Source organism: Pristiophorus japonicus, unplaced genomic scaffold (assembly GCF_044704955.1).
Source record: "Pristiophorus japonicus isolate sPriJap1 unplaced genomic scaffold, sPriJap1.hap1 HAP1_SCAFFOLD_278, whole genome shotgun sequence".
Classification (NCBI taxonomy): Eukaryota; Metazoa; Chordata; class Chondrichthyes; family Pristiophoridae; genus Pristiophorus; species Pristiophorus japonicus.
The window spans coordinates 139,111-164,703 of record NW_027252538.1 but is presented as its reverse complement, the minus strand read 5'-3'; the positions used below and the strand labels follow the sequence as shown (position 1 = coordinate 164,703).

Genomic DNA, 25,593 nt, shown 5'->3' with positions numbered 1-25,593 from the left:
ACCGAGTGTAACGTAGCCAGGTTTGTCGTTGATACAAAGATGGGAGGAAAAGCAATGTGTGAGGAGGACACACAAAATCTGCAAAGGGACATAGACAGGGTAAGTGGGCATAAATTTGACAGATGGAGAATAATATTGGAAAGTGTAATTTGGCAGAAATAAAGCAAAGAACAAGTTATTATTTAAATGGAGAAAGATTGCAAAGTGCTGCAGTACAGCGGGACTCGGGGGTACTTGTGCATGAAATGCAAAAGAATAGTATGCAGGTGCAGCAAGTGATCAGGAAGGCCAATGGTATCTTGGCCTTTATTGCAAAGGGGATAGAGTATAAAAGTAGGGAAGTCTTGCTACAGTTGTACAGGGTATTGGTGAGGCCACACCTGGAATACTGTGTAGTTTTGGTTTCCATATTTACAAAAAATATACTTGGTTTGGAGGCAGTTCAGAGAAGGTTCACTCGGTTGATTCCAGTGATGAGGGGGTTGACCTATGAGGAAAGGTTGAGTAGGTTGGGTCTCTGCTCATTGGAATTCAGAGGAATGAGAGATGATCTTATCGAAACGTATAAGATAATGAGGAGGTTGACAAGGTGGATACAGAGAGGATGTTTTCACTGTTAGGAGAGACTAGAACTAGGGGGGGCATTATCTTCGAATAAGGGGCCGCCCATTTGAAAACTGAGATGAGGAGAAATTTCTTCTCTGAGGGTTGTGGATCTGTGGAATTTGCTGCCTCAGAGAGCTGTGGAAGCTGGGACATTGAATATATTTAAGACAGAAATAGACAGTTTCTTAAACGACATGGGAATAAGGAGTTATGGAGAGCGAGCAGGGAAGTGGACCTGAGTCCGTGATCGGATCAGCAATGTATTAAATGGCAGAGCAGATTCGAGGGGCCGTATGGCCTACTCCTGCTCCTATTTCTTATGTTCTTATGTTCTCTGTAACATCTGCAGCCTCACAACCCTCCCTATCTCTGTAACCGCCTCCAGCCCCACAACCCTCCCTATCTCTCTAACCGCCTCCAGACCCTACACCGCTCCCAGCTCTGTAACCTCCTGCCCTTACACGCATCCCTATCTCTGTGACCTCCAGCCACTACACCCCTCCCTATCTCGCTAGCCTGCACCAGCCCCTACAACCCTCCCTATCTCTATAACCTCCTCCAGTACTACAACCCTCCCTTTCTCTGTAACCACCTCCAGCCCCTACACCCCTCCCTATCACTGTAACCTCCTCCAGCTCCTACAACCCTCCCAAATCTGTAACTTCCTCCTAGGTCTACACCCCTCCCCATCTCTGGAACCTACTCCAGCCCCTACACCCCTCCCTATCTCTGTAACCTCCTCCAGCCCCAACACACCTCCCTATCTCCCCTACACCCCTCCCTATCTCTGTAACCTACAGCCCCAACACCCCTCCCTATCTCTGTAACCTCCTCCAGCCCCAACACACCTCCCTATCTCTGTAACCTACAGCCCCTACACCCCTCCCTATCTCTGTAACCTACAGCCCCTACACCCCTCCCTATCTCTGTAATCTCCTCCAGCCCCAACACCCCTCCCTATCTCTGTAACCTACAGCCCCTACACCCCTCCCTATCTCTGTAACCTACAGCCCCTACACCCCTTCCTATCTCTGTAACCTACAGCCCCTACACCCCTCCCTATCTCTGTAACCTACAGCCCCTACACCCCTCCCTATCTCTGTAACCTCCTCCAGTCCCTACAAACCTCCCTATGTCTGTAGCCTCCACCAGCCCGACAACCCTCCCTATCTCTCTAACTGCCTCCAGACTCTACACATCTCTCTATCTCTGTGACCTCCTCCGGCTCCTACACCCCTACTGATCTCTGTAACCTCTTCGAAGGCCTACACCCCTCACTTTCTCTGTAACCTTTTCCAGTCCCTACTACCCTCCCTCTCTGTGTAACCTCCTCCAGCCTCTACAACCCTCCCAATCTCTAACCTCCTCCAGCACCTACACATCTCCCTATCTCTGCAACCTCCTCCAGCCCCTACACCCCTCCCTATCTCTGTAACCTTCTGCAGCCCCGAAACCCCTCCCTATCTCTGTAACCTCCTCCAAGGCCTACATCCCTCCCTTCTCTGTAACCTTCTCAAAGCCCCTCCACCCCTCCCCTTCTCTCTCTCTCTCTGTCACCTCCAGCCCCTACACCCCTCCCTATCTCTGTAAACTCCTCCAGGCCCTGCACCCTCCCTGTCTCTGTAAACCTCAGCACCTACACCCATCCCGATCTCTGCAACCTCCAGCCCCTACACCCCTCCCTATCTCGCTAGCCTCCTCCAGCCCCTACTCCCTCTCTATCTCTATAACCTGCTCCAGAACCTACACACCTCCCTATCTCTGTAACCTCTTGCAGCCCCATACACCCCTCCCTATCTTTAATTTCCTCCAGGCCCTATAACCCTCCCTATCTCTGTAACCACCTCCAGAACCTACACCCCTCCCTTTCTATGTAACCTCCTCCAGCCCCTACATAGAAACATAGAAACATAGAAAATAGGTGCAGGAGTAGGCCATTCAGCCCTTCTAGCCTGCACCGCCATTCAATGAGTTCATGGCTGAACATGAAACTTCAGTACCCCCTTCCTGCTTTCTCGCCATAACCCTTGATCCCCCGAGTAGTAAGGACTTCATCTAACTCCCTTTTGAATATATTTAGTGAATTGGCCTCAACTACTTTCTGTGGTAGAGAATTCCACAGGTTCACCACTCTCTGGGTGAAGAAGTTTCTCCTCATCTCGGTCCTAAATGGCTTACCCCTTATCCTCAGACTGTGACCCCTGGTTCTGGACTTCCCCAACATTGGGAACATTCTTTCTGCATCTAACCTGTCTAAACCCGTCAGAATTTTAAACGTTTCTATGAGGTCCCCTCTCATTCTTCTGAACTCCAGTGAATACAAGCCCAGTTGATCCAATCTTTCTTGATAGGTCAGTCCCGCCATCCCGGGAATCAGTCTGGTGAACCTTCGCTGCACTCCCTCAATAGCAAGAATGTCCTTCCTCAAGTTAGGAGACCAAAACTGTACACAATACTCCAGGTGTGGCCTCACCAAGGCCCTGTACAACTGTAGCAACACCTCCCTGCCCCTGTATTCAAATCCCCTCGCTATGAAGGCCAACATGCCATTTGCTTTCTTAACCGCCTGCTGTACCTGCATGCTAACCTTCAATGACTGATGTACCATGACACCCAGGTCTCGTTGCACCTTCCCTTTTCCTAATCTGTCACCATTCAGATAATAGTCTGTCTCTCTGTTTTTACCACCAAAGTGGATAACCTCACATTTATCCACATTATACTTCATCTGCCATGCATTTGCCCACTCACCTAACCTATCCAAGTCACTCTGCAGCCTAATAGCATCCTCCTCGCAGCTCACACTGCCACCCAACTTAGTATCATCTGCAAATTTGGAGATACTGCATTTAATCCCCTCGTCTAAATCATTAATGTACAATGTAAACAGCTGGGGCCCCAGCACAGAACCTTGCGGCACTCCACTAGTCACTGCCTGCCATTCTGAAAAGTACCCGTTTACTCCTACTCTTTGCTTCCTGTCTGACAACCAGTTCTCAATCCACGTCAGCACACTACCCCCAATCCCATGTGCTTTAACTTTGCACATTAATCTCTTGTGTGGGACCTTGTCGAAAGCCTTCTGAAAGTCCAAATATACCACATCAACTGGTTCTCCTTTGTCCACTTTACTGGAAACATCCTCAAAAAATTCCAGAAGATTTGTCAAGCATGATTTCCCTTTCACAAATCCATGCTGACTTGGACCTATCATGTCACCATTTTCCAGATGCACTGCTATGACATCCTTAATAATTGATTCCATCATTTTACCCACTACTGAGGTCAGGCTGACCGGTCTATAATTCCCTGTTTTCTCTCTCCCTCCTTTTTTAAAAAGTGGGGTTACATTGGCTACCCTCCACTCCATAGGAACTGATCCAGAGTCAATGGAATGTTGGAAAATGACTGTCAATCCATCCGCTATTTCCAAGGCCACCTCCTTAAGTACTCTAGGATGCAGTCCATCAGGCCCTGGGGATTTATCGGCCTTCAATCCCATCAATTTCCCCAACACAATTTCCCGACTAATAAAGATTTCCCTCAGTTCCCCCTCCTTACTAGACCCTCTGACCCCTTTTATATCCGGAAGGTTGTTTGTATCCTCCTTAGTGAATACCGAACCAAAGTACTTGTTCAATTGGTCTGCCATTTCTTTGTTCCCCGTTATGACTTCCCCTGATTCTGACTGCAGGGGACCTACGTTTGTCTTCACCAACCTTTTTCTCTTTACATACCTATAGAAACTTTTGCAATCCGCCTTAATGTTCCCTGCAAGCTTCTTCTCGTACTCCATTTTCCCTGCCCTAATCAAACCCTTTGTCCTCCTCTGCTGAGTTCTAAATTTCTCCCAGTCCCCAGGTTCGCTGCTATTTCTGGCCAATTTGTATGCCACTTCCTTGGCTTTAATACTATCCCTGATTTCCCTTGATAGCCACGGTTGAGCCACCTTCCCTTTTTTATTTTTACGCCAGACAGGAATGTACAATTGTTGTAATTCATCCATGCGGTCTCTAAATGTCTGCCATTGCCCATCCACAGTCAACCCCCTAAGTATCATTCGCCAATCTATCCTAGCCAATTCACGCCTCATACCTTCAAAGTTACCCTTCTTTAAGTTCTGGACCATGGTCTCTGAAATTACTGTTTCATTCTCCATCCTAATGCAGAATTCCACCATATTATGGTCACTCTTCCCCAAGGGGCCTCGCACAATGAGATTGCTAATTAATCCTCTCTCATTACACAACACCCAGTCTAAGATGGCCTCCCCCCTAGTTGGTTCCTCAACATATTGGTCTAGAAAACCATCCCTTATGCACTCCAGGAAATCCTCCTCCACCGTATTGCTTCCAGTTTGGCTAGCCCAATCTATGTGCATATTAAAGTCACCCATTATAACTGCTACACCTTTATTGCATGCACCCCTAATTTCATGTTTGATGCCCTCCCCAACATCCCTATTACTGTTTGGAGGTCTGTACACAACTCCTACTAACGTTTTTTGCCCTTTGGTGTTCTGCAGCTCTACCCATATAGATTCCACATCATCCAAGCTAATGTCTTTCCTAACTATTGCATTAATCTCCTCTTTAACCAGCAATGCTACCCCACCTCCTTTTCCTTTTATTCTATCCTTCCTGAATGTTGAATACCCCTGAATGTTGAGTTCCCAGCCCTGATCATCCTGGAGCCACGTCTCCGTAATCCCAATCACATCATATTTGTTAACATCTATTTGCACAATTAATTCATCCACCTTATTGCGGATACTCCTTGCATTAAGACACAAAGCCTTCAGGCTTGTTTTATTAACACCCTTTGTCCTTTTAGAATTTTGCTGTACCGTGGCCCTTTTTGTTCTTTGCCTTGGGTTTCTCTGCCCTCCACTTTTCCTCATCTCCTTTCTGTCTTTTGCTTTTGTCTCCTTTTTGTTTCCCTCTGTCTCCCTGCATTGGTTCCCATCCCCCTGCCATATTAGTTTAAATCCTCCCAACAGCACTAGCAAACACTCCCCCTAGGACATTGGTTCCGGTCCTGCCCAGGTGCAGACCGTCCGGTTTGTACTGGTCCCACCTCCCCCAGAACCGGTCCCAATGCCCCAGGAATTTGAATCCCTCCCTGCTGCACCACTGCTCAAGCCACTTATTCATCTGCGCTATCCTGCGATTCCTACTCTGACTATCACGTGGCACTGGTAGCAATCCCGAGATTACTACTTTTGAGGTCCTACTTTTTAATTTAGCTCCTAGCTCCTTAAATTCGTTTCGTAGGACCTCATCCCTTTTTTTACCTATGTCGTTGGTACCAATATGCACCACGACAACTGGCTGTTCTCCCTCCCATTTCAGAATGTCCTGCACCCGCTCCGAGACATCCTTGACCCTTGCACCAGGGAGGCAACATACCATCCTGGAGTCTCGGTTGCGGCCGCAGAAACGCCTATCTATTCCCCTCACAATTGAATCCCCTATCACTATCGCTCTCCCACTCTTTTTCTTGCCCTCCTGTGCAGCAAAGCCAGCCACGGTGCCATGAACTTGGCTGCTGCTGCCCTCCCCTGATGAGTCATTCCCCTCAACAGTACCCAAAGCGGTGTATCTGTTTTGCAGGGGGATGACCACAGGGGACCCCTGCACTACCTTCCTTGCACTACTCTTCCTGCTGGTCTTCCATTCCCTATCTGGCTGTGGACCCTTTCCCTGCGGTAAGACCAACTCACTACACGTGATACTCACGTCATTCTCAGCATCGTGGATGCTCCAGAGTAAATCCACCCTCAGCTCCAACTCCGCAACGCGGTCTGTCAGGAGCCGGAGGTGGACACACTTCCCGCACACGTAGTCGTCAGGGACACCGGAAGTGTCCCTGAGTTCCCACATGGTACAGGAGGAGCATAACACCCGACCGAGCTCTCCTGCCATGTCTTAACCCTTAGATACACTTAAACTGGTAATAACAATGTTAAAAGTTACTGACCAATATAAGAAGAAAAAGAAAAGCTACTCACCAATCACCAGCCAATCACTTACCCCCTAGGCTGTAACGTCACCTTTGTATCTTTGCCTTCTCCCTGTAGCTGCACCGGTACGCCTCTCGCCGACCCCGGACTCGCGCTGCTCCGAGCTCCCGCCTCCTCGACTGACTGCTCGAACTGCTCGACTCCCGCTGGCCTTTATAGGCCTCTCGCCGACCCCGGACTCGCGCTGCTCCGAGCTCCCGCCTCCTCGACTGACTGCTCGAACTGCTCGACTCCCGCTGGCCTTTATAGGCCTCTCGCCGACCCCGGACTCGTGCTGCTCCGAGCTCCCGCCTCCTCGACTGACTGCTCGAACTGCTCGACTCCCGCTGGCCTTTATAGGCCCCTCGCCGACCCCGGACTCGCGCTGCTCCGAGCTCCCGCCTCCTCGACATCCCTCCCTATCTGTAATCTCCTCCAGCCCCTACACCCCTCCCTATCCCTGTAACCTCCTCCAGCTCCTATAACCCTCCCTATCTCTGTAACCTATAGCCCCTACACGCCTCCATATCTCTGTAACCTCCTCCAGCCCCTACAAACCTCCCTATCACTGTACCTCCAGCCCTACAACCCTCCCGATCTTTATAACCTCCAGCCCCAATACCTCTCCCTATCTCTGTAACCTCCTCCAGCCCCTACACCCCTCCCTAGCTCTGTAACCTCCTCCCACTCTACACCACTCCCTATCTCTGGAACATCCTCCAGTCCCTACACCCCACCCTGTCTCTCTAACCTCCGGCTGGCCGTACAATCCGCCTTACCTCTCTAACCTCCCCCAGCCCCAACAAACCTCCCTATCTCTGTAACCTCCTCCAGCCCTACACCCCACCCTGTCTCTCTAACCTCCTCCAGCCCCTACATCCCTCCCTAGTTCTGTAACCTCCTCCAGCCCCTACATCCCTCACCATTTCTGTAACCTCCTCCAGCCCCTACACCCCTCCCTATCTCGAACCTCTTCCAGCCCCTACAACCCTCCCTATCTCTCTAACCTCCAGCCCCTCCACCCCTCCATATCTCTGTAACCTCCAGCACCTATAACCCTCCCTATCTCTGTAACCTCCTCCAGACCCTACACATCTGCCTTTCTCTGTAACCTCCAGCCACTACACCCCTCCCTATCTCACTAGCCTCCTCCAGCCCCTACACCCTCCCTATCTGTATAACCTCCTCCAGAACTTACACACCTCCCTCTGTCTTTAACCTCCTCCAGCCCCTACACATCTGCCTTTCTCTGTAATCTCCACCAGCACTACAGGGATGGAGACTGGGCCTTCCCTGCGAGCGCTGTGTGGACAGGTCCCACGCGTACCCACTCCTCCCCCTCCGCCAGTACATGCGTTGCTGTCTTGCTGGGCTGGGGGGCAGGGTCAGGGGTGGTGACCTTACTGCCGGGCGGAGGCAGGAGTGGGACGTGACCTCCGGTTCCTTCTATAGCTCGTGGCCTCGATCTGTCCCACTTTTTAATGTTCTGAAATGCCAGCATAGAAAGATCCCACAATCAGAGCGCGCCCTCAGCTCCATTTACCCGCCCTCCTGTAACATTTCACAGAAACAGGCCATTCGGCCCCTGCTAATTGCAGCCTTCTCCCCTTAACCCAGCACAACCCAGGGGTGAAACTGTGAAGCCTCCCCAGGTCGGTCAGCTCCATGCTACACTGGGCGGGGGGTGGGGGGGAAACTGAAGGGGGTGATATTAACAACAAGGGGTTGTTGCATTTCCACCATCAAACTGTAGCCTCGCCCCCTTCCTTGTAGCCCCTCCCCCTTGGCATCTCCAACTTTAGCCCCGCCCCCTATAGTCTCCCCCGCCGTAGCTCCTCTTGTAGCCCCGCCCACTGTGGCCCCCTCCCCCTGTAGCCCCGCCCACCGCCAGCGGGACCCACAGAGCCGCCTCTCTCCCGCTCGCGGTCCCCGGGGCCTCCGCTCCGACATTGTCCGCGCGGCCCAGCCTCGCCGTCGCTCCTGGCAACCCTCACTTCCGGTCAGCGGCTGACGGACCTGCCCCGTCTCCCTTGGGAACTGCGGAGAGAACTTTAAAAACCGCGATTAATTCATGAAAGATTCGCAGCAGTCGGTTTATTTTTATGATACGATTCTCCGCTTTATCATTTTATTACAAAATAAACAAATGCGAAGTTGTTTTTTTAATTTAAACATTGCGCCTGCGCTCTACCTACGCCTTTCTGTGACGTCAGGAGGTCGTCTCAGTCGAGGAGCCCAGTACGCAGGCGTGGGCTGGATGTGGCGCATGCGTAGTGTGCCATTGTTCAGAGCGGACGCGGGCTGTGAGCGGGCGGAGGCCGGACACAGTTTGGGGTTGAACGTGAAACTGCGGGGCGCAGGGGAGTAACGTACACGACAGATGGGCTTCATAAACACCTGGTGCAGGTCGCCAACCCGGACTAAGGAACAACAGGTCTCGAGTTTGCAGCTCCCGGGCGTTTTCGCGGTAACAGGCCGAGGTTGACGGTCGCCATTTTTGTAAAGGACAGTTGCTGGTTGGTGCGCGGCCATTGTGAGTCATCGCGCAATAGAGCGCATGCGTGGCCATCTTTGTGAAAGAACAATGTGTGGGCGGGGCTTCAGTGTCCCAGTGAACCCAGCCAGAGTCAGCACCTTCAGGGGAGGAGAGGGAGGGGAACCAGTGAGTGTAGAACTGAATCTAACCAGAGTCAGCACCTTCAGGGGAGGAGAGGGAGGGGAACCAGTGAGTGTAGAACTGAATCTAACCAGAGTTGGTGGTGAAAACTTATCAGAGGACAAGGTGTCTTCAGATGTGCAATGTGTTTGAATTTCAGGACAGTGTGTATGGGATGGGGATTTACATCTTTAGAAGAACAAGGGGGAAAGAATGTTCCATAGAATCTAGAATTATCTATTCTGAATTTCTGTCCTGTACTTGACGTAATTATTTTTGTAAACTCCTTTTCCAGGGTATTAGAAGGGGTTGATTTGCAGACGGGGAACTCAAACCAAACATCACGTTAAGATCTGACAGAATCACTCAATTCCTCGGGACTTGAATATCATCGACCCTTGAATGCGGAAGGAGAAATGTTTGTCTCTTCTCTGAGGGAACAGATTTCAAACATCAGTGTGACTGGTAAAGCACCAAGACACACACACACCCGAGTGAGAGTGTTCCAGTGAACTGCCTGTGGAAAGAGCTTTAAGCAGTTACACAGCCTGAAAAAACATCATACCATTCACAGCGCGGAGAAATCATGCATGTGTTCTGTGTGTGGACGAGGCTTCAACTGATTGTTCAACCTGGAGCGACACAAGGACACCGGCACCATGGAGAAACCGTGGGAATGTGGTGACTGTGGGAAGGGATTCAATTGCCCATCTGTACTGGAAATTCATCAGCGCAGTCACACTGGGGAGAGGCCGTTCACCTGCTCTGTGTGTGCAAAGGGATTCACTTTGAAATCCAACCTGCTGACACACCAGCGAGTTCACACTGGAGAGAGACCGTTCACCTGCTCCGTGTGTGGGAAGGGATTCACTCAGTCAGCCCACCTGCTGACACACCAGCGAGTTCACACTGGAGAGAGACCGTTCACCTGCTCCGTGTGTGGGAAGGGATTCACTCAGTCAGCCCACCTGCTGACACACCAGCGAGTTCACACTGGGGAGGGGCCGTTTACCTGCTCTGAGTGTGGGAAGGGATTTACTGTGTCATCCCGTCTGCTGGCACACCAGCGAGTTCACACTGGGGAGAGACCGTTCATCTGCTCAGTGTGCAGGAAGGGATTCCATCGGTCATCCCACTTGCTGGCACATCAGCGAGTTCACACTGGGGAGAGGCCATTCAACTGCTCTGCATGTGGCCTGGGATTCACTCAGTCATCTAACCTGCTGACGCACCAGCGAGTTCATACTGGGGAGAGGCCATTCATCTGCTCTGAGTGTGGGAAGGGATTCATTCAATCATCTAACCTGCTGACACACCAGCGAGTTCATACTGGGGAGAGGCCATTCACCTGCCTGGTGTGTGGGAAAGGATTCACTCAGTCATCCAACCTGCTGACACACCAGCGAGTTCACAAGTGATTGCAGGGTTTGGATTCTGCTGTTATCCCAAACTGAATCATGTCCATTTTGACAGTTCGGGTTTTTTTCTGCTGTTATTGATTACCCCTATAACACAGTTTAATATTCTGGTTATTGGACCAATTAATCAAGGACAGTCAGCATGGATTTGATAAGGGAGGGTCATGTCTGATTAACTTGATTGAATTTTTCAAGGAGGCAACCAGGAGGGTTGGTGAGGGCAAAGCATATGATGTAGTGTATATAGATTTTATCAAAGCTTTTGATAAGGTCCCACATAGCAGACTGGTCATAAAAGTAAAAGCCCATGGGATCCAGGGCAAAGTGGCAAGTTGGATCCAAAATTGGCTCTGAGACAGGAAACAAAGTGCATTGGTTGATGGGTGTTTTTGTGACTGGAAAGATGTTTCCAGTGAGGTTCCACAGGGCTCAGTACTAGGTCCCTTGCTTTTTGTGGTATACGTCAATGATCTTGAATATAGGGGGTATGATTAAGAAGTTTGCAGATGATACTAAAATCGGCTGTGTGGTTGATGAAGAAGAAGAAGAAAGCTGTAGACTGCAGGAAGATATCAATCAACTGGTCAGGTGGGCAGAACAGTGGCAAATGGAATTTAATCCAGAGAAGTGTGAGGTAAAGCATTTGGGGAGGGCTAACAAAGAAAGGGAATACACGTTAAATGGTAGGACATTGAGATGTGTAGAGGAACAAAGGGACCTTGGAGTGCATGTCCACAGATCCCTGAAAGTAGCAGGCTGAGGCATAGACTACAAGAGCAGGGGGGTTATGCTTGAACAGTATAAAACACTGGTTAGGCCACAGCTGGAGTACTGCGTGAGTTCTGGTCACCGCATTACAGGAAGGATGTGATTGCACTGGAGAGAGTACAGAGTAGATTTACAAGGGTGTTGCCGAGAGTGGAAAATCTTAGCTATGAGGACTGATTGGTTAGACTGGATTTTTTTTCCTTGGAACAGAGGAGGCTGAGGGGAGACCTCATTGAGGTGTATAAAATAATGAGGGGCCTAGATACAGTGGATATAGGGAGGCCCAATTTCCCTTAGCGGAGGGCGTCTACAGCCACGTGGCATGAATTTAAAGTAATTGGTAGAAGGTTCAGGGGGATTTGAAGGGAAATTTATTGAGAAGGTTGTGGGGGAGGCAGAAACCCTCACCACATTTAAAAAGTACTTGGATGTCCATCTGAAGTACCATAACCTGCAGGATTATGGACCTAGAGCTGGAAAGTTTGATTATGCCGGATAGCCTCTTGTTGGCCGGCATGGATACGATGGGCGGAAATGGCCTCCTTCCATGCTATGAACTTCTATGATTCTAAAATCAATGTGAAATGGGTCAGATAAAAATAATGCTGATTTGTATTTGCATCCATACTTAACTCTTTTTAAAGAGTTTTCTTCAAACACTGAAAGCTGCAACAAATGGAGCTAAACTTTGTTAAACAATTGATAATAAAATGAAATTAATCAGCAGGTTGGTTTTGGATTTCTCTTGGATGGAGCTGGACATGATTTGCCTTGAAATGCCGCTGGTGTCCAGTAGGTGACGCTGTCTCTCCAATTAACTCCGACTGAGAGATGCGAGACTGGCCTCAAGAGCAGGAGGAATGTGGGCAGCTCCGGGTCAGACACTGAACATACTGCACCCCTCAGGGACATCACACACTGTCCCCTCCGTGGGGCAACTCGGGGTCAGGCACTGAACTCACTCACCCCACAGGGACATCACACACTGCCCCCTCTATGGGGCAACTCGGGGTCAGGCACTGAACTCACTCACCCACAGGGACATCACACACTGCCCCCTCCCTGGAGCAAATCGGTATAGGGATAAGCAGATTACAACATTAAGTGCGTGGCTCAAAGATTGGTGTGGGAGGCATAAGTTTTGCTTTACTGGCACTGGCACCAGCACTGGGTAAAGAGGGAGCGATTCTGTTAGGATGGGCTCCACTTGATCTGGGCTAGAACCAGTGTCCTGGTGAATCGAATAACTAGGGCAGTAAACAGGGCTTTCAACTAATGAAGGTTGCAAGGGTGGGGGGATTCAGGAAAGTGTACAGCACAGTTTAGATACAGAGAAAAAGCAACAAGAGACATGTCAAGGCTCCAGAGCAGAGCAGAGTTTTGGGTAAAATAAGCAGAGTGGGTCAGGAAGGGACAGAGAGTAACAAAGGTAATAGGGCATTACTGACTCAGGAGACATCAGGGAAAAATAGAAAAAAAGTCCAAGCTAAAGGCACTATCTCTGAATGCATGATGTATTCGCAATAAAATAGATGATTTAATAGCGCAGATAGAAATGAATAGGTTTGATCTAATAGCCATTACGGAGATGTCGTTGCAAAGTGACCACGGTTGGGAAATAAATATTCCAGGATACATAACTTTTAGAAGAGATAGAAAAATGGAAAAGGAGGAGAGGTAGCCCTGATAATAAAGGATGGGATAAAGACAGTAGAGGGAAAGGATCTTAGCTCGGAAAATCAAGAAGTAGAATCAGTTTGGGTGGAGCTAAGAAACAGTAAAGTGCAGAAAACATTCGGCGTTCTTCATAGGCCCCCAAACTACAGTGGCACTGTATAAATCATGAAATTAGAGGTGCATGTAATAAAGGTAATACAATAATTATGGGGGACTTTATTCTGCATATAGACTGGGAAAACCAAATTTGCAGTTATTGTATGGAGGACGAATTCATGGAAGGTATACAAGATGGTTTTCTAGATCAGTATGTTGAGGACCCAACTAGAGAACCGGCTATTTTTGATCTAGTATTGTGCAATAAGAAAGGGTTAATTAAGAACCTTGCAATAAAGGGGTCCTTAGGGAAGAGTGACCATAATATAGAATTTTATATTACATTTGAAAGTGATTTAGTTAAATCCGAAACTAGGGTGTTAAATCTACACAAATTAAACTATGTAGGCAAGGGGGGAGTGTTGGTTAAAGTAGACTGGGAAACTACAATAAAAGGTATGATAGTAGAAAAGCAATGGCTAGCATTTAAAGAATTAATACATAATTTACAACAAACATACATTCATTTAAGGCATGAAAACCCCACAGGAATAGCGGTCCAACCATGGTCAACAAGAGAAGTTGAAGATAGTATTAGATCAAAGGAATATTCTGATAATGTTGCCAAAAAGAGCAGTAAGCCTGATGATTGGGAAGATTATAGAATTCACCAAAGGATGACCAACAAATTCCTAAAGAAAAGGATAAAAGAATATGAGAATAAAATAGCGAGCGACAAAAAAACAGACCGCAAAAGCTTCTATAGGTATATAAAAAGGAATAGATTAGCAAAAGTAAATGTGCATCCCCTACAGGCTCAGACATGACAAATTATAATGGGAAACAATGAAATGGCAGGAAAATTAAACGCATACTTTGTGTCTGTCTTCACGCAAATAGACGCAAAAAACTTGCTGGAACTACTGAAGAACCACGGGTTTAGAGAGAATGAGGAACTGAAAGAAATTAGTAATAGTAAAAAAAATGGTACTGGAGAAATTAATGGGGCAGAAAGCCAATATATTCCCTGGACCCGATGGCCTACATCCTAGGGTATTGAAAAAGGTAACTATAGAAATAGTGGATGCATTGGTTGCCATCTTCCAAAATTTCATAGATTCTAGAACGGTTCCCGTGGATTGGAAGGTAGTAAATGTAACTGAGCTATCTAAGAATGGAGAGTTAAAATGGGGAACTAGAGACAAGTTAGCCTGACATCAGTCGGAAAGGAAAATGCTAGATTCCATAATTAAGGATGTGATAACAGGCACGTAGAAAATAACAAGATTGGGCAGTCAATACAGCTTAAGGAAAGGGAAATCATGTTTGACAAATCTGTTCAGAGTTTTTTGAGATTGTAACTAGCAGAATAGATAAGGGGGAACCAGTGGATGTGGTGTATTTGGATTCAAAGGATTCGATAAGGTGCCACATGAGGTTATTAAATTACAGCTCATGGGATTGGGGGTAATATACAAGCATGGATTGAGGCTTGGTTAACAAACAGAAAACAGAGTAGGAATAAATGGTTAATTTTCACGTTGGCAGGCTGTATCTGGTGGGGCACCACAAGAATTGGTGCTTGGGCCTCAGCTATTCACAATATACATCAATGATTTGGATGAGAAGACCAAATGTTATATATCCAAGTTTGCTGATTATACAAAGCTAGATGACAATGCAAGTTGTGAGGAGGATGCAAAGAGGCTTCAAGGGGATATAGAGAAGGTAAGTGAGTGGACTGGAACATGATGAATGGAATATAATGTAGAGAACTGTGAAGATATTCACATTGGTAGGAAAAATAGAAAAGCAGAGTATTTTTTAAATGGTGAGAGAAGTTGGTGTTCATAGGGATCTGGGTGTCCTTATAGAAGAATCAGAACGTTAAATTGCAGGTACAACAATCAATTAAGAGAACAAATGGTATGTTGGCCTTTATTACAAGATGATTTAAGTAAAACATAAACGCGTCTTACTACAATTATATAGGGCCCTGGTGAGACCACATCTGGAGCATTGTCTACAGCCATAGAGAGAGTGCTACGAACATTCACCAGACTGGTTCCTGGGATGGGGTATTGTCCTATGAGGAGAGATTGGGTAGTCTACAGTTTAGAACAATGAGAGGTAATCTCTTTGAAACCTGCAACATTCTTACAGGGCTTGACAGGGTAAATGCGTGGAGTATGATTCTCCAGGTTAGGGAGTCTAGAATAAGGGGTCAGCAATTTAAGACTGAGATGAGGAGAAATTTCTTCACTCAGAGGGTGGTGAATCTTTGGCATTTTCTGCCCCAGAGGGCTATGGAAGTTCAGTCTTTGTGTATATTCAAGACAGACATCGATACATTTCGATGCTGATATCGATGGCGGACTGGTTCATTGGAGATGTCCAGCTGTGTCATAAGAAAATAAGAAATAGGAGCAAGAGTAGGCCATTTGGCCCATTGATCCTGCTCCGCCACTCAATAAGATCATGGCTGATCTGATCATATTCTCAGTTCTACTTCCCTGCCCGCTAAGGAAATCAAGGAGTATGGTGATAATGCAGGAAAGTAGAATTGAGGTAGATGATGAGCCATGATCTCATTGAATAGCGGAGCAGACTCGAGGGGCCAAATGGCCTACTCCTGCTCCTATTTCTATGTTCTTATGGTGACAGTAAGTAACAGGATAGGTAAAGTCGAACTGCAGGTGTACAGATACAACCAAGGGATCAGTCTGCCCAGTGACGAGAGGACACTTGACTTATGAGGAAAGGTTGAGTAGGTTGGGCCTATACACATTGGAGTTCAGAAGAGTGAGAGGTGATCTTATCGAAACATATGAGATAATGAGGGGTCTCGACAAGGTGGATGCAGAAAGGATATTTCCACTCATAGGGGAAACTAAAACTAGGGAACATAGACTCAGAATAAGGGGCTGCCCATTTAAAACTGAGATGAGGAGGAATTTCTTCTCTCAGAGGGTTGTAAATCTGTGGAATTCTCTGCCCCAGAAAACTGTGGAGGCTGGGTCTTTGTCTATCTCTGCCTTAAATATATTCAGATTTTTAAGCAATAAGGGAATAAAGGTTTATGGGGAGTGGGCAGGAAAGTGGAACTGAGTCCATGATCAGATCAGCCATGATCTTATTGAATGGTGGAGCAGGCTCGATGGGCCGAATGGCCCGGTCATGCTCCTATTTCTTATGTTCTTATTTTCTTATGACACAGCTGGATATCTCCAATGATCCAGTCTGCCATCAACATCAGCATCGTGTTGGATCAATTGCTAAAAATGGTTCCTCATTGGTTAACTGCCAAAAATGTAAAACAAATGCTATAGCTCATTATGAAATAGTCTGTGCCTGGTTCTATGCTGAGCTGTAGTTCCCCACCTCCGTTATATGAAGAGAGCTCGATGTGATCTAACCGAGCACTTTGAGGCGTACTGATGCCATGATAGAAACAGTCTGTAATTTTTCGAGAGCTGAAATGCGGAAGGAGAAAGATCTGGCTCTTTCTATTTCTCTGTGTATCGTCTTCCATCTTTCCTGTCACCTCTCCTCAACCCCTCTGCCTCCTTCTCCCTCTCTATCTGTTTGTCTGTTTGGGTTTTGTTCTTTTTTCTGATCAGCCAGTCCTCTCTGTGACAGTCATCCACTTTCTATCCTTCTGTCCCTCTCTTCATTTCCTCCTTTCTCTCTATGGTCTCTCCCTGGCGCACAGCCCCTCCCTCTCTAACGCAGCCAAAGCAGGCCACAGTCCCTCAAAAAGGCAATGTCAGGGCGGTGAAGGATCTTCCTTTTCATTAATGGAATAAGGACATCGCTGGCAAGATCAGCCTTTCCTAAATGTCTTTGAGAAGATGGTGGTGAGCCACCTCCTTGAACAACTGCAGTCCGTTTAGTAAATATATTCCTGCAGTACTGTTAGATAGGGAGAGACAGGATTGTGAACCAGTGACGATGAAGGAACGGCGATATATTTCCAACTCAGGATGGTTTGTAACTTGGAGGGGAACTTGGAGATGGTGGTTTTCCCATGCGCCTGCTGCCCTTGTCCGTCTAGTTGCTGGAAACCTTGGCGAGTTTCTGCATCTTGTAGATGGTACACACTGCAGCCACGGTGCGTCGGTGCAATGTTACCGAATAGACAAAAACCGGTCTGTTAAAACATATAAACAGCATCCAACAACAATCCCAGTTTATAACGGTTCACATTAAGGACACACAGGAGATAATAATAAGGCGTTGTTGTGTGTATTGTATCACATTATAATACCAGAGACCCGGAGAGTTTGGAGGGAACTTGATGAATGGTCTGAGAATAATTGTGTTATGGGCTGGAGGTTGAGTGACCAATGGCTGTGTCCTGGAAGTGCAAATACATCCCACTCTTACAGCTGTGCGAGGCAGAGGAAACAGACAGAAAGGCGGATATAGAATGACAGACTTTCCATTATAACCACGTACCACGACCTCTGCTGCAGACCTGGGATCACAGGATAGGGAAAATAACAACCATGGCAAAGAAATGAAGGGACACCTTATCAGTGAACTCCTGGTAAACTAGGGGAGTGAGTAGGAGCTGGAACTTCAAATAGAGAAATACCACTGACTAAAAAGGGTTAGGTTCCAGAACTTACTGTTTATAGAGTTAAACCTGTGAGGCTAAGGACACAGAAGTAAAACTGTGAATGAGGCCTTGATGGTTGTGACGGCTCCCGCGAGACGCCATAGTGGATCCCAGCAGAGCACCCGGCTGTAGATCTCCACAGACCATGTAGGGAGTTCAAGATACTGAAGGATTCTATCACGGCACTTTAAAGAGAGGAAACATTCCCGATAAACCATTATACACAAAGGGATAGTCCCAGAGATTCAGAACACATTGGAACAACTCTTGGAGTCTGTCCACAGGTGAATGGGACCTTGAGGTCCAGTGTCAATTGGTGGAAATTCAGCGCCAGGATCAATTGCTCCGAGACTCTCTTCCCCTAATTCACTGATCTCCGGCCACTCTGAGCAAAGCCGGGCCTCTCCCCGCCATGGGCCAGTGATTCCAGCAGAGGATGGTTTGTAAAGTTAGCTCATACCTCATCTGGGAGTGCGTGATCCTTACATGTACAGAGATTACTGTCTATTGTGTGCTTCATTGGATGGTGTCAGAGGAGTTGCAGGCTGTTTTGGCCACATGCTGCATCTAAGTTCGTTCTGCTTCATGAACGACTACACAGTGAGATTTACTCTGTACCTAACCCCTGTCTATCTGCCCTGGATGTTTTTGATGTGACTATATCTTAAACGTGCTGTTTCTGACCTGGGAGTGATTTATGGGGCAGTATAGAGGCAGCTTTACGCTGTATCTAGCCCGTGCTGTACCTGCCCTGGGAGTGTTTGATAGGAGTTTCTAGAGGGACCTTTACCTGACCTGGGAGGGTTTCACGGGACAGATTAGAGGGAGCTTTACCCAGTATCTATCTGGTGCTGGACTTGACGTGGGAGTGTTTTATGGCCACATTAAACAAGCTTTACACTGTATCTAACACGTACTGTACCTGACCTGGGAGTGTTTGATGCATAGTTTAAATATGCTTTACACTGTAAGTAAGCCAAGCTGTACGTGACCTGGGAGTGTTTGATGGGACAGTGTAGAGCAGTGGTGGGCAAAATACGACCCGTGGGCCAAATTTTTTTTTTTTTTTTTGAAATTCGTAGCCAATCGTTCCAATTCTTTGTCAAATCACAAACGCCAGAGGTCACCTTGCACACGCCAAGGATCACTCTGCGCCAATGCTCTTAGCCAAAAGGCCTAGAGCCACTGCACCGTTCCTGGAAGTACTGCAATACCAGGTTCGTGCCATGGAGGTGAATGGGTCAGGTCCCCCACACACCTCCGTGGAAGTGGATGGGTCAAGCCACCCCACCCACCTCCTGTTTCCAAAAAAGTAAGCATATACCTTCCTAATCCAGGGAGAACCACCCGGAGGTCATGGTGGCTACTCCCCTGTCAGGTCAGTTACGCATGATCTTAGCCAAAAGGCCGAGAACTATCCGACCGCTGGATGGAACAGAAATAGAGCGCGAGCTGGAGCTCGAGCTGTACATTCGTCTATCTACTTTCACTTCGCATGGGTCAGAGACAGACCCGAACTGCAGCCAAGGAAAAACCATAGTAATACTTCATTCAAATTAATAATTCGCAAAATCGATTCTCCCCGGCCCGATTAAAAGGATCTGTTCCGTGAGTCTGGGCCCCAATGGCAGACGTGTGTACCCAGAAAGCACTGCGTACTAGAATATGCCTTATCCATTTTAGAGTGGAGTCATGGCTGCTCATCTCCACAACTCTTTTACCGAAGAAAGTGACCGGTGCTGCATCTTTCCTCTCCCTGTATGATGATAAGGGAGTTCTCATCTGCACCGGCAATAGTAATCTTTGCAGAGGGGTATATGGATGAGTGAGTTGGGATTTCACAGCGCTGATTTACAGAGACCAGAAGATACCACAACATCTTCAATTTTTATCTTTGATTCATTTCTAGGCGGTATCGACTACATGTGTATGTAAGATAGCATCTGACTACTATCTGAATTTATGTTTATGCAATGTTCATGTTTATCAAATGTTCCCTCTAATTTTATTTCACGCACGGTCCCTTTAAATTTGCTGCTCAGCCACTAGACAGCCGCACATGCGCAGTGTCTCTTCCAGCGGCAGGAACTGGGGAGTTGCCAGCGCGGGACCCCGCGATTGTTGCGTGACCGTGCGGCCACGCGCGTTAGGGACAACATTGGTGGGCGGCCCTCAACACCTCAACAAAACTTGTTACTTGGCCCTGCAGCCCAAATAATTGCCCACTCCAGGTCTAGGTGACGGAAGCCATGACGAGTTGCTGCATCTTGTAAATGGTACACACTGCAGCCACGGTGCGCAGGTGCAATGTTACCGAATAGACAAAAACAGACCTATTAACAAATATAGACAACAATCCCAGCCCCCAGATCAGGTGTAACGCCGTCTATTCTGGGTTGTAACGGTTCACATTAAGGACACATATGAGATAATAACAATGCATTGTTGTGTGCATTGTACCACATTGTAATGCCAGAGTCCCGGAGAGTCTGGAGGGAACTTGATGAATGGTCTGTGAATAATTGTGTTATGGGCAGGAGGGGAAGAGTGACCAATGGCTGTGCTCCTGGAAGTGAAAATCCGTCCCGCTCATACAGCTGTGCGGGGCAGAGGGAACAGACAGAAGTGCGGATATAAAATAACAGACTTTCCAATCTGGTGTCCATTCCATTATAACCACATACCACGACCTCTGCTACAGACCCGGGACCACAGGATGGGGAAACATAGAAACGTAGAAAATAGGTGCAGGAGTAGGCCATTCGGCCCTTCGTGCCTGCACCACCATTCAATAAGATCATGGCTGATCATTCACCTCACTACCCCTTTCCTGCTTTCTCTCCATAACCCTTGATCTCTTGAGCCATAAGGGCCATATCTAACTCCCCCTTGTATATATCTAACGAACTGGCATCAACAACTCTCTGCAGTAGAGAATTCCACAGGTTCACAATTCTCTGAATGAAGAAGTTTATCATCATCTCAGTCCTAAATTGCTTACCCCATATCCTCAGACTGTGACCCCTGGTTCTGGACTTCCTCAACATCGGGAACATTCTTCCTGCATCTAACCTGTCCACTCCCGTCAGAATTTTATATGTTTCCATGAGATCCCCCCTCCCCCATTCTTCTAAACTCCAGTAAATACAGGCCTAGTCGATCCAGTCTCTCCTCATATGTCAGTCCTGCCTTCCCGGGAATCAGTCTTGTGAACCTTCCCTGCACACCCTCAATAAGAAGAACGTCCTTCCTCAGATTCGGAGTCCAAAACTGAACACAATATTCCAGGTGAGGCCGAACTAAGGCCCTGTACAACTGCAGTAAAACCTCCCTGCTCCTATACTCAAAACTCCTAGCTATGAAGGCCAACATGCCATTTACCTTCTTCACTGCCTGCTGAACCTGCATGCCAACTTTCAATGACTGATGTACCATGACACCCAGGTCTCCCTGCACCTCCCCTTTTCCTAATCTGCTGCCATTCAGATCATATTCTGCCTTCCTGTTTTTGCCACCAAAGTGTATAACCTCACATTTATCCACATTATACTGCATCTGCCACGCGTTTGCCCACTCACCGAACCTGTCCAAGTCACCCTGCATCCTTTTAGCGTTCTCCTCACAGCTCACACTGCCACCCAGCTTAGGGTCATCTGCAAACTTGGAGATATTATACTCAATCCCCTCATCCAAATCATTAATGTTTATTGTAAATAGCTGGGGTCCCAGCACTGAGCCCTGCGGTACCCCACTAGTCACTGCCTGCCATTCTGAAAAGGACCCATTTATCCCAACTCTCTGCTTCCTGTCTGCCAACCAATTCTCTATCCACACAGTACATTACCCCCAATAACATGTGCTTTAATTTTGCACATCAATCTCTTGTGTGGGACCTTGTCAAAAGCCTTTTGAAGTCCAAATACACCACATCCACTGGTTCTCCCTTGTCCACTCTACCAGTTACATCCTCAAAAAATTCTAGAAGATTTGTCAAGCAGGATTTCCCTTTCATAATCCATGCTGACTTGGACCGATCCTGTCACTGCTTAACAGATGTGCTGCTATTTCATCTTTAATAATTGATTCCAACATTTTCCCCACTACTGATGTCAGGCTAATTGGTCTATAATTCCCCGTTTTCTCCCTCCCTCCTTTATTAAAAAGTAGTGTTACATTAGCTACCCTCCATTCCAGAGGAACTGATCCAGAGTTGATAGACTGTTGGAAAATGATCACCAATGCATCCACTATTTCTAGGTCCACTTCCTTAAGTACTCTGGCTTGCAGAATAGCACGCCCTGGGGATTTATCGGCCTTCAATCCCATCAATTTCCATAACACAATTTCCTGACTAATAAGGATTTCCTTCAGTTAGAAACATAGAAACATAGAAAATAGGTGCAGGAGTAGGCCATTTGGCCCTTCGAGCCTGCACCACCATTCAATAAGATCATGGCTGATCTTTCGCCTCAGTACCCCTTTCCTGCTTTCTCTCCATACCCCTTGATCCCTTTAGCCACAAGCACCACATCTAACTCACTCTTGAATATATCTAATGAACTGGCATCAACAACTCTCTGCAGTAGGGAATTCCACAGGTTAACAACTCTCTGAGTGAAGAAGTTTCTCCTCATCTCAGTCCTAAATGGCTTACTCGTTATCCTTAGACTGTGTCCCCTGGGTCTGAACTTCCCAACATCGGGAACATTCTTCCTGCATCTAACCTGTCCAGTCCTGTCAGAATTTTATATGTTTCTATGAGATCCTCTCTCATCCTTCTAAACTCCAGTGAATACAGGCCCAGTCGATCCAGTCGCTCCTCATATGTTAGACCAGCCATCCCAGGAATCAGTCTGGTAAACCTTCGCTGCACTCCTTCAATAACAAGAACGTCCTTCCTCAGATAGGAGACCAAAACTTAACACAATATTCCAGGTGAGGCCTCACCAAGGCCCTGTACAATTGCAGTAAGACCTCCCTGCTCCTATACTCAAAACTCCTAGCTATGAAGGCCAACATGCCATTTGCCTTCTTCACCGCCTGCTGAACCTGCATGCCAACTTTCAATGACTGATGTACCATGACACCCAGGTCTCCCTGCACTTCCCCTTTTCCTAATCTGCCACCATTCAGATAGTATGCTGCCTTCGTGTTTTTGGCCGCAAAGTGGATAACTTCACATTTATCCACATTAGGCTGCATCTGCCATACATTATCCCACTCACCTAACCTGTCCAAGTCACCTGCAGCCTCTTGGCATCCTCCTCGCAGCTCATAACGCCACCCAGTGTAGTGCCATCTGCAAACTTTGAGATATTACACTCAATTCCTTCCTCTAAATCATTAATGTATATTGTAAATAGCTGGGTTCCCAGCACTGAGCCCTGCGGCACCCCACTAGTCACTGCCTGCCATTCTGAAAAGGACCCATTTAGCCCGACTCTCTGCTTCCTGTCTGCCAACCAGTTCTCTATCCACATCAGTACATTACCCCCAATAACATGTGCTTTAATTTTGCACACCAATCTCTTGTGTGGGACCTTGTCAAAAGCCTTTTGAAAGTCCAAATACACCACATCCACTGGTTCTCCCTTGTCCACTCTACTAGTTACATCCTCAAAAAATTCCAGCAGATTTGTCAAGCATGATTTTCCTTTCATAAATCCATGTTGACATGGACCGATCCTGTCACCGCTTTCCAAATTCGATGTTATTTCATCTTTAATAATTGATTCCAACATTTTCCCCACTATTGATGTCAGGCTAACCAGTCTATAATTACCTGTTTTCACTCTCCCTCCTTTTTTAAAAAGAGGTGTTACATTAGCTACCATCCAGTCCACAGGAACTGATCCAGAGTCGATAGACTGTTGGAAAATGATCACCAATGCATCCACTATATCTAGGGCCACTTCCTTAAGTCCTCTGGGATGCAGACTATCAGGCCCCGGGGGTTTATCGGCCTTCAATCCCATCAATTCCCCTAACACAATTTCCTGCCTAATAAGGATATCCTTCAGTTCCTCCTTTTCACTAGACCCTTGGTCCCCTATACTTCTGGAAGGTAATTTGTGTCTTCCTTAGTGAAGACAGAACCAAAGTATTTGTTCAACTGGTCTGCCATTTCTTTGTTCCCCATTATAAATTCACCTGAATCTGACTGCAAGGGACCTATGTTAGTCTTCACTAATCTTCTTCTCTTCCCATATCTATAGAAGCTTTTGCAGTCAGTTTTTATGTTCCTGGCAAGTTTCCTCTCATACTCTATTTTCCCCCTCCTAATTAAACCCTTTGTACTCCTTTGCTGTATTACAAAATTCTCCCAGTCCTCAGCTTTGTTGCTTTTCCTGGCCAATTGATATGCCTCTTCTTTGGATTTAACATTGTCCTTAATTTCCCTTGTTAGCCACGGTTGAGCCACCTTCCCCGTTTTATTTTTTACTCCAGACAGGGATGTACAATTGTTGAAGTTCATCAATGTGATCTTTAAATGTTTGCCATTGCCTATCCACCGTCAACCCTTTAAGTATCACTCGCCAGTCTATTCTAGCCAATTCACATCTCATACAATCGAAGTTACCTTTCTTAAGTTCAGGACCCTAGTCTCTGAATTAACTGTGTCACTCTCCGTCTTAATAAGGAATTCTACCATATTATGGTCACTCTTCCCCAAAGGACCTTACACAACAAGATTGCTAATTAGTCCTTTCTCATTACACATCAGCCAGTCTAGGATGGCCAGCCCTCTAGTTGGTTCCTCAACATATTGGTCCAGAAAACCATCACTAATACACTCACGGAAATCCTCCTCCATCATATTGCTACCAGTTTGGTTAGCCCAATCTATATGTAGATTAAAGTCGCCCATGATAACTGCTGTCCCTTTATTGCACACATCCCTAATTTCTTGTTTGATGCTGTCCCCAAACTCACTACTACTGTTTGGTGGTCTGTACACAACTCCCACTTGCGTTCTCTGCTCTTTGGTATTCCGCAGATCCATCCGTACAGATTCCACATCATCCAAGCTAATGTCCTTCCTTACTATTGTATAAATGTCCTCTTTTCCGAGCAACGCTATCCCACCGCCTTTTCCTTTCTGTCTATCTGTCCTGAATGTTGAATACCCCTGGATGTTGAGTTCCCAGCCTTGGTCACCCTGGAGCCATGTTTCCATGTCAATGGTATCATATTCATTAATTTCTGCCTGTGCAGTTAATTCATCTACCTTATTACGAATACTCCTCGCATTGAGGCACAGAGCCTTCAGGTTTGTCTTTTTAACACACTTTGCCCTTCTAGAATTTTGCTGTAATGTGGCTCTTTTTGATTTTTGCCTTGGGTTTCTCTGCCTTCCACTTTTACTTTTCTTCTTTCTATCTTATGCTTCTGCCCCTATTTTACTTCCCTCTGACTCCCTGCATAGGTTCCCATTCCCCTGCCACATTAGTTTAACTCCTCCACAACAGCACTAGCAAACACTCCCCCTTGGACATTGGTTGCGGTTCTGCCCAGATGCAGGCCGTCCAGTTTGTACTGGTCCCACCTCCCCCAGCACTGTTTCCAATGTCCCAGGAATTTGAATCCTCCCTTCTGCACCACTCCTCAAGCCACGTAGTCATCTGAACTATCCTGCGATTCCTACTCTGACTAGCATGTGGCACTGGTAGCAATCCTGAGATTACTACCTTTGATTCCTCCTTCTCGCTAGATCCTCGGTCCCCAATATTTCCTGAAGGTTATTTGTGTC

The 25,593-nt window shown here is 47.0% G+C and overlaps 2 protein-coding genes, 1 long non-coding RNA gene and 1 pseudogene across 3 annotated transcripts in view; 2 read left to right on the top strand and 2 right to left on the bottom strand.

Moving 5' to 3' along the window:
- Positions 1-12,167, top strand: part of LOC139247656 (zinc finger protein 585A-like) — a 126,359-nt gene extending 114,192 nt beyond the window's left edge. The window contains exon 5 of the mRNA XM_070871749.1: positions 9,887-12,167. Coding sequence (XP_070727850.1) covers positions 9,887-10,681 — 795 coding nt within the window. The 3' untranslated portion in view covers positions 10,682-12,167. The remainder of the gene's footprint in view (positions 1-9,886) is intronic.
- LOC139247642 (zinc finger protein 664-like) overlaps positions 1-25,593 on the top strand; it is a 334,128-nt gene that overhangs the window by 184,851 nt on the left and 123,684 nt on the right. The window lies entirely within an intron of this gene.
- The window catches only part of LOC139247648 (uncharacterized), a 497,861-nt gene that overhangs the window by 436,005 nt on the left and 36,263 nt on the right, over positions 1-25,593 (bottom strand). The gene's annotated exons all lie outside the window — the stretch shown is intronic.
- On the bottom strand, positions 19,024-19,261 carry LOC139247658 (U2 spliceosomal RNA; annotated as a pseudogene).